This window comes from Macrobrachium rosenbergii, chromosome 43, assembly GCF_040412425.1.
Source record: "Macrobrachium rosenbergii isolate ZJJX-2024 chromosome 43, ASM4041242v1, whole genome shotgun sequence".
NCBI classification, from domain to species: domain Eukaryota; kingdom Metazoa; phylum Arthropoda; class Malacostraca; order Decapoda; family Palaemonidae; genus Macrobrachium; species Macrobrachium rosenbergii.
In genome coordinates this window covers 22,414,446-22,424,105 of record NC_089783.1, presented here as the reverse complement: position 1 = coordinate 22,424,105, position 9,660 = coordinate 22,414,446, and the positions used below count along the sequence as shown (strand labels likewise).

Sequence of the window (9,660 nt, the reverse complement as noted above, 5' to 3'; positions counted from 1 at the left end):
ATTCACCAGGGAGAACGCAGCATCTTGGTTCTACAGGGTCGAGGGGCAATTCAGAATAGCAGGCCTGACCGACGAGGTGTTGAAGGCGGACATTGCCATTAACACCCTCCCGGAGGAGATTTATAAGATTGCCCCTTGGTTGATGACAACGTCGGTCCCCACCACCTTCCAAGAACTGAAATCCACTCTTACTCCTTCCTAATGAACACCATATTCTTAGGAAGCTTGAATTTCAAGTCAGTGGCCCCTGCAGGCTTGTTCCATATCAATAGGGTTTATCTATTGCGTAATAATAATAATACAGTAGTTAAAAAGTTAAAGTCCTCCTGGGCCTCTGTAGGCTCACAGGACAGGCGCTGATCATTGCATTGCTTTTTATATTTTGTTTATCCAGCCAGCCAACAATCCTGAGACATTATTAAACTAGTTGCAATGGCTAAATTACTTAACTGTTTTTTATATGGTAGTGGAATTGTTCTTGGATCAGTGGCTGTTCCTGTCGATACGCCCGTCCCCACTACATAACCAGAATAAACTGTCTAGTATTCTAGTTTTGCGTCACATAGCTTATTGTCCAGTAACTTTTCCAGTTGATTACACAGCTTGGAGTGAATTCAAGACGCTAAATAAAGAATTAACCTTTTAATCGTCGTGAAGGTTTTTTTTAAATTAACTATTGTGCCTGTAGTATCAAACTAGATTAACATGAAAATCTTCCTTATTTGTGTCCTTGCTGGTGTCGATTTTACGAAATTACAATGTTTATCAGTCAATGAAAAATCAAATATAGTTGGAAAATACTAAGCACATAATTTACAAAAAGATTGGGATAAATTAACTTTCTCGAACATTGTGTGCTGAGAGTGTATCCCTTTAAGACTTTGCGCTCTGATCAGAAGGCTTAACAATCTCTTGTCAAAAATTGTGTAGGCTACATTCTGTCAAGTTTTTGCCACCTGGTTAGTTTCATCTTACGGAGTGGCTTGTGCTGTTCCATGGTAATGTATGCTTACAGAATTAGGATAGTAGTTGTCAGGTTCAGAATGAATTTTTTGATCAGGTACTTTGAAGGTTTCATATCCTTTTTTTTTTTTCTCTCTTTGTGATTGTGTACCCACTATCTAGTCATGCATGAGTCTCTAGCACTTCGTTAAATCAGCAACAACAACAACAATAACTATTTTCGAAGTTATTGAACATAAGGGAATCTCTCAATTCTATTAAATAAAAAATGTAAAAGCACTCCAACAAAATCCTGTTTTCATAAAAACTTGTAAAAGCAAGCCTATTTTTTCATAGTATCTCTATTCAATACTTTTTTCACAGATCTGTTAAAATCAACATAAACATGGCATCGTTCCAAAAAATGTATATCTGTGCTCCCTATTACAGTACATTGTAATAGAAGACTTTTTTGCACGTCATGAAAAGATTATAAAAGTTGTATGATATATTTTGAAATTATTTTTAAAAGGTTTTAAGATATAATTGATTACATATGATAGTATAAGTAGCTAATTTATAATGAAAATGCCAACTTATTTCTAAAGAAACGCACTCAATAGCTTTGTAAGTGTGGTTGAATGTCAAACATTTACTCTAGCGGCTAGCCCGATCAGTGGGACCATCCGGGCCAGTTTGACTCTTATATAGTAACGTATGGATGGTCGAATCGCATTTGTATTGTTGCATCTCAGTATACTGTATGATAATTAGAAAAGAACAATAGTGTGTCGAAAAGAGACGCCCTTTTTCCATATTATAAACTAAGTGTTTGGTGTCGGGAAAGAGATATGTAGTGCACCACCCCAATCTACTTGCGATAAGGTAGGTGAAGTACAGTAATTTGATAATTAGCCGACCGGCTGTAGGGCAGGCGTAGTCTAGCAAGTAGCCTAACAGTGATTAAAATTTAAGATAGGCTCGCCATTAACACTGAGTTTGTTTCAGTGGGTATGATGCACTTCTAACAAGACTCATTTTAGTTGCACAGTGTTATTGAGTTGCCTTATGCATCCCAAAATGCCCGTCATTCTAGGCTAGGGTAGTGTAGGATATTGAAAATTGCAGTAATTCTATATATTAGCTCTGCACCTGTTTTTACATTTTCAGCTGGTTTTTTCTACACTTTTAGGGGTTCTGGTACTGGCTGTGCATTTGTTTGTTGTCGGCCAAATGGAATGTCCCTTCGCCGTGTTTAGTACTAGCCCGGGGGGGGGGTTGGTTGGGTACCCATACATTAACAAGTTATTGCACTTGCCAGACGGGATGTGAACCGTCCGAAACAGACGTACCCGTGCTCTGTCTTGTGAAGGTTGCGTTTGGAAACCCCTTGTTGGATGGACTTCACGGGTTGATTGCACTTGAGCGCCAAAAATTAAAGGTAAATTCATAATTAGCATCCAAAAAACTGTAGAAAAAGTTAAGTTAGAAGGCAGTCGCTGACTTGGAGCTACTATATAGTTCTACCAAAATTGCTTGAAAGAGCCTGATTGTCCATTAAGAAACTGGTGAAATTAAAGAAATCTCTGAAGCCATTTCAAGGATTATCTGTGGCAGACAGGGGCAGGTTTGTTAGGACTGATAAGCTTAGCTAGTCTGGTTTTCAGGTCAAAGAGTGCATGAGGTAAAGGTAGATCTAAGTAGTAGCTCCACGGCGGTGATTTCCTTCTAACTTGACTTTTTTTACAGTCTTTTGGTTGCTAATTATGGATTTACCTTCAATTATTGTTGCATGAATGTAATTAACCTGTAATTAACCCCTGAAGCCCGTCCAGCAAGGGGTTTCCATACACGATCTTCACAAGACAGAGCACAGGTACGTCTGTTTGGAATGGTTCATATCCCGTCCGGCAAGTGCAATAACTTGTTAAAGTATGGGTACCCCTCCCGGGCCATTACTAAACTTGGCGAAGGGACATTCCATCCCCCCGATGGCTCCCTCTCGTTTTTCCCCTCCAGAGGGCGCCTCCTCAACGTAAACATGTCCGCTCCATTTCTGTGGTCTCCCCCACCCAAAACCCCGAATTTCCACAGTCCCCCTTTACTGTTGAGTAGAGTTAGGGGGCAAATAACAGTTGGCTGACAACAAACAAACTCACCGCCAGTATCAGAGCCCCAACAGTGTAGAAAAAACCAGTTTCCACGGTAAAAACAGGCACAGAGCTAATACTTAGAATTACCTTAGGTTAAGAGTGATGGAAAAATTGCTACACAATAAGATGTGTACATCTCCATACAAATATTAACAGAGATTTAGGTAACGTTGTGATACTTCAATTTCTCACCACATACATGAACCCTGTATTTTTAAGAGATTTCTAAGTATATCTCAAGTTTTATTCATTTTTAACCATTTTAATTAATGATGGTGAAAGCCACTTGTTTCTGTGCTTCTCAAACCCCTGCAGGCTATATCCGTATGATAATTATGGTGCAGCCTTAGGCTAGTGGGAGACAAGGGGTTTCCTGTGGGGAAAACAGACAGTGAGTGAATTGCACAAACAAGAATGATATGAAATGCATAAAACACATTCATGTTTGCGATGGTGTCAGTCACAAACACAAATAAAGAAAAAAAAATTGTTAAATAGGCTAGTTAAAGGGATGCATCCTAACCTTGACTTCTATAACCTGTTGTAAGTTGTGTTGTTGGGCCTTACCTGCCCTAGTGCTTGGGTCCCTTTGTGGACCCACCTGCCTAACCTGACCTGGGGTGCTGTAAATGATAAAGTAAATTACAAGGTAAATCTTAATGTAAACTGGGTCTCTGGGTTCTGCCAGGAATCCTTCCTCATCCTGAAATGACCTAGAGCATCCTAAATTATAAAAATGAAATGGAGAAATTCATCTGAACTTAACATTACACTATGGATCTTAACTAGTTTCTTCCCCTGAGTATTGTACATAGTATATTCCTTATTTTAAGGCTAGGTACAGCTAGTGGGCACGCTTTTGTTCCTCTTGTCTCAAAGAGATGTATTCATTAGTGGAAGGGATGTTGGTACTTCCAAATAGATGAATAGTTGTTTGTTCTGACACGATATACAAACAGTTGGTCCTTTACATTAGGAATTACTTACAGCAAAGCTGGACACGGCCGTTAAACTCTTGAACAAGGTGGTTAGGCAGTAACTACCACCAGGTAGGCAGGAATAATCGCCTGCCTGGATGTAAACATTCCAGTTTGCTTTCGGCCGTCATGCGTTGCAGACGTGTTTTTGGATCTCTTGCCTGGCTGTTGTTAAGCTCTTCATTATCCCGGTGGGCTCAGTATATGCGTTGCACGACGTTTGTTTTGGATCTCTTCCCCTGCGCTGTCTTGTTAAGAGCCTATTTCGAGTGGTTCATTATCTCGGTGAAATCACATATTTCACTATCCCTTGCCTTGATACAGGTTGTTGAGTTTTTGTACTGTATACCTGGAGTACCCACCTCGATGTGTTTTAATGGATTTGGTTATTTTATTTCATGTGATGTGTAGGTAACAGAACTGCAAACAAGGGCAATTTTTTTATATTGTAATGATTTGGTAGCCATTGGAGTACTCCTTGGTTGCAAAGCTCCCACAGAAGTAGAGGCACCCCATGGCTTTACCGCCATGCCACTATAGGTTGAGATGAGCACCGACCAGAGGCAGTATCTTCCTGCTATACATCTCTCACCAGGTAAGGCTGCAACAAGATTTCACCAATGCTAGCTACCTTTCTATTTCAAATTCATCTCCATTACGGAGTGCTTTAACTTCCCCAACAAGGAAAGGTAAGAACAAGATGATTGTTTCTCATTACTCAAAGACCAGAAACTGAATAGACGGAGTACTGATCTAAGACAAACACAGACCTTAGGGATGAAAGTTAAGGGCCTGAGTCTGGTTCCAACAAAACACATATTTCACATATCTTCAAAAACTATGTGAAGAGTGCCTTAACTGCAGGTTGTTGATCCCTTGACTGATTTTAGGAAAACAGTAATAACAGGACCAATATCAGTTTCCTCCTAAACTGTAAAATTCACAAAGACCACAAAGCCAGGGCACCAGAACTTTGAGGAGGCCTGACGAGGCTGAGTTTTACCAGTCGTGGCAGCTTGATACCTGCTGAATTGGGTTGCAAACAGACCCCGAGGTCCAGGAAAAGATCACAGGACTACCTGAATGTGTTTTAATGGATGGGGAAGGCCCTGATAGGTTATTTTATTTGCCTGTTGGTGGAGAAGAATGAACCATAACCTGAATGATGTAACGAGTTTGAACCCACTTGATTGCTGTTTTGTTCAGAACCACCCTAAAATGGATTCTTGGGAGGAAGAAGATCCCCAAGGCAGGAAGACTGCCACAGCCCTCCAGGGCCGGAACGGGAACTAAGTTCCATTCATGGGGCCAAAAATATCCACCCCACCCGCCCAGAGAGGTTGGAATACTGAGGCCGAGGGGAAAGAGAAACTGACCGATAAGCACCTGACAGCCGTTCAAGGCCGGAGGCCATTATTCAAACAGGAGGAACCAGGAGACACGCCCCTGACTCCTAGACTGGCTGCCACTGAAGCTGGAGAGAGCCCAAGACCTTTTCTTGGGCACAGAATGCTTGTGTTGATGAATTGTTGGGTTGCCTTGCACCCCACTGGTATTCACAACTACTGAATGCCACTCAGGTGGGGGTTGACTCTAGAAAAGATGACCGGTACCCTCAGGCAATTCCCGACGCTGGGTGCCCAAATGAGCCAGAGGCAGCATCTTCTAATACTGGAGCTGTTGAACATTGTTCAAACCAGGTAGGAGGCTGCTCGAGTCTGAATCCCAAGAATTTCAACCAAGATGTGAAAGGAACCTTTCTATTTACGGCTCCACGGAGCAAGGATTCAACCCACAAGACTGTAAGCAACCGAGACTTGCCGCATTGAATGAGGTAAACGGGACTTTTCCAGTGGTGGCAGACTGAAAAAGCCTGACAGGCCATTCCAAAGTCCTCCACCTCTTGGCTAGAAATCAATGGTATATAGCCATGTATCCCACCTCCTGTCAATGTGGGATTCAGCTATGTACGGTAGTTACTTGGTAAGTTACTGATATAGAAATGACATTTTTATAATAAAATAAAGTTTTATTTATACTTATCATGTAACTACATGATCGGAGCCCTCCTTCCTCCCCTCTCATGGACATAGGGCACAAATGAATTGAGCTCTTCAGCTGTGGTGTATCTATTCTTCCCCAAAAGTAGGCAGGGTGAGTTACCTACACCAAAACAATAGAAGTGCTACTGTGAATTTCAGAATTTCAGCAGCTGCAATAGTTAGAAACTAATAACTATGTAGTTACTTGGTGTTAGCATCTGAAGGTTAGTACTGTCAGGCACAAGGAGGTGTCATGACTAGAGTTGTCTTTCTCTTTGGTTTCATGAGACAATCAAGCAGACACAAGGGTTGTCCAGTTTTGGGGTCCAACCTTCTAATCTAGGTGAGAGTTCGCAAAGTCAGGACCTTTTACCTAGTGCTTGTATCAGGAGGAACTTCTTGTTTCCACAGGTAATGAGGGCAGGGGTCTGGCATCGACAGACAGCCTTATCCATGTTCTGTTTAAGGGACATTACCCGCAAATCCTCAGACACTTTCTCTTTAGGACATGTTGTTGCTCAGCTTGTTGTATTTGGGTTTTGTTGTTATTGCTCAGCTTGTTATATTTGAGTTTTATTTTTAGAGTTGCTGTAACAGATACTGAATTAACAGTTTATTGTGATTAGTCATCTGCCATTACTAACACTGATTGTTTCTTCTTATGATATGGTTTTATAATTATGATTTAATCTAATAATGTATTTTTTCTTACGTAAGCTTCAAATGCCAAAAACCTCATAACCATCTCTATTTTTGAATGTAAAAGAACCTTAAGGGAAGAAAAATCTCTTTGAATAACATCCCTTACACTTTTTAAGTTGTACTTCATCTCTCAGTTTACCACTTTTTATCAGATGTAATGTCATTAATACAAGGATAGTCTTAGATCTGTGAAACATGGAGACTATCGCATGTTTGATGTTATCATTCGATCATTTTAATTCTGGGATGTTAGGTTTTAAGTTTATATGGATTATACTACAGTACATGAACAAGATGCAGAGGAATGTAATGGATAATCATAATTTTCTTTACAGGATCAGAACAATTAAAAAATGAGGCTGACAGGATTGTCCCACCTTTTAGTGGAACAACTTGCCATTATTGCAGCCTTGTTAGCATACCTCACAGGTATTGTCAGTGTCCGACCACATCCTATACCTCCAGAAGATCCTTTCCCTACTCAGGAGCAAGGAAGGTTAGTATTTTTGATAAATTAATTATTATTTTCATATAAGTAACTTACCAAGTAATTATACAGCTATATTTTCCACTTGCGCGGCAGCTTAAAATTTTCAAAATTGCTTTGTTTTTTTGTGTAGGTGACTACCCCACCCACCATCGGGGAACAAGAGGAACAACAAAGCAGAAAAACTCACTTCTTTTCTGCCGGCCTTCGACGTAACATCAAATGTTTGCAGCAGCTTTTGTTGATTTATTTCATTGGTATTTTGGGTCTATCCTTCCAGGATTCAGTGAAGTATTCACTTATTTGTGTAGCCTTCAAGCTTGTTAGTTTAGCTTAGATTGTTTTATACTTAATTTTGTGGTTTACCATGTCAGACTCAAGTTCCTCCAGCATTAGGCATTGTCAGGAAGGTTGTAAGACCAGGTTAACAAAAGCCACTTATGATTCTCACACAATTTGTTCAAACTGTAGGGGACAGATATGCTCAAAAGAGCTGACTTTTCGTAGTCCCCAAGTCTTCGGGGGTTGGAGACCTGTCCTCGATGTCAGCGCTCTGAACTTCTTTGTCCAGAAGACGAAGTTCAAAATGGAGACGAATCTGTCAGTACTATCATCCATTCAGCAGGGCTATTGGATGATTACTCTTACTATGCAAGGTACTTATTTCCATGTCCCTGTTCATCCTGACTCCAGGAAGTATGTCAGGTTCATCTTTGAGGACAGAGTCTTTCAATTTTGGGCCCTGTGTTTGGGCCCCTCTACAGCTCCTCAAGTTTTTACGTGAGTGGTAGCCCCTCTCATAAAGTGCTACATATTCTTGGCATCAACATATGCCTGTACCTGGAAGACTGGCTCCTCTGATCACCATCACAGGGGAAGTGCACAAAGGACCTACAGAGGACCCTTCTCCTCACCCAAGAGCTAGGAATTCTGATCAGTCTGCAGAAGTCCCAGCTGACTCCAACTCAGGAGGTTCTTTATTTGGGGATGAGGATCAACTCTCTAAATTTTCGGGATTCTCTGTTCCCCAAGAGAAACGATTCATCAATTCCTGTCTACTGACAGTCCACAGTTCTCTCACTGTCTCCCATCTTGTTCGGCAAATCGGTGGATGAGTCTTTTAGGAACATGTCTTTATCGAACAGTTTGTAAAGTTAGGCAGACTACATATGAGAGTCCTTCAGTTCTTCGTAAGAGCAATTGGAACAGGAAATGCAACCAGACTCTGGTGTTCCCCATAACAACGGAGATCAAGTCGGACCTGCAATGGTGGACGTCCGAAGAAAGACGTTTAGAGGGAAAGTCGCTGCGCCCTGTGAGCCCCAACCTGGACTTCTTTTCAGATGCCTCAGATCTAAGTTGGGAAGCCCTTCTGGGGAACATGGAAGCTTCTAGGACGTGTCTCTGGAACAACGGAACCTGCACATTAATATCAAGGTAGTGACAGCCATTTATTTAGGCCTCATGTCTTTTTTGTAAACGGTCGCCGACAAAACAGTAGTGGTGCACTCAGACAACACCACTGCTCTTTCCTACATCAGGAAACAAGGTGAGACCTATTCCATCTCCTTCTGTGAAGCGACAAAATAATTTCTCATTTGGGTGGACCAGAATCGAGTGAAACTGGTCACACATTTCATTCAAGGGAAGATGGATGTGTTGGCAGATGAACCGAGTCATCACAAACAGGTCATCCCCAAAGAGTGTACCTGGACTCCATGGTCTGCAACAACCTTTGGAAACTGTAGGACAGACCAACATTGGACCTATTCGGCACATCAAGGAATCATCGCCTTCCTCTCTTTTGTTTTCCGGTCCTGGACCCTCTGGCATGAGCGACAGATGCCATGCTTCTAAATTGGTCAGATCTAGACCTATACGCATTCCTGCCATTCAGCATGGTAAGGGAAGTACTGTATCAACAAATTTCAGTCTCATCACAATGTGACAGTGACCCTGGTAGCTCTGTTTCGCCCTCTCAGAGTGATTCCTGGGCCTCCTGAGACTTAGTGGACTTCCCAAGACTGCTTCTGCAAATGACTTAGTGGACTTCCCAGGACTGCTTCTGCAAACTCCGCATCTACTCAGACCGCCCCACTTCTGCTGGTTCCACCAAGGACTATCCATTCTAGCTGTGACAGGCTTCAGACTGTCTGGAGACTCGTCAGTTGCGGAGGTTATTGCAAGATGCAGATGTTAGTCTTCTTGCCAAGTCTACCAATCTAAGTGGGCAGTCTTCCGAAGATGGTGTAGCAGACATAATATCTTGCCTTCTGAAACCTCTGTCGCTCAGTTAATGGACTTCCTCCTCTACCTGAGGACCACCAAGGGGTTCTCTTCTTCCACCATTAAAGGGT

General features: G+C 41.8%; 1 protein-coding gene across 1 annotated transcript in view; it reads left to right on the top strand.

The window, feature by feature from the left end:
- The first annotated feature begins 1,575 nt into the window (after positions 1–1,575).
- The window catches only part of LOC136828628 (GPI ethanolamine phosphate transferase 2-like), a 63,041-nt gene continuing 54,956 nt past the window's right edge, over positions 1,576–9,660 (top strand). Inside the window, exons 1-2 of the mRNA XM_067086658.1 lie at positions 1,576–1,827; positions 7,152–7,312. Coding sequence (XP_066942759.1) covers positions 7,170–7,312 — 143 coding nt within the window. The 5' untranslated portion in view covers positions 1,576–1,827; positions 7,152–7,169. The remainder of the gene's footprint in view (positions 1,828–7,151; positions 7,313–9,660) is intronic.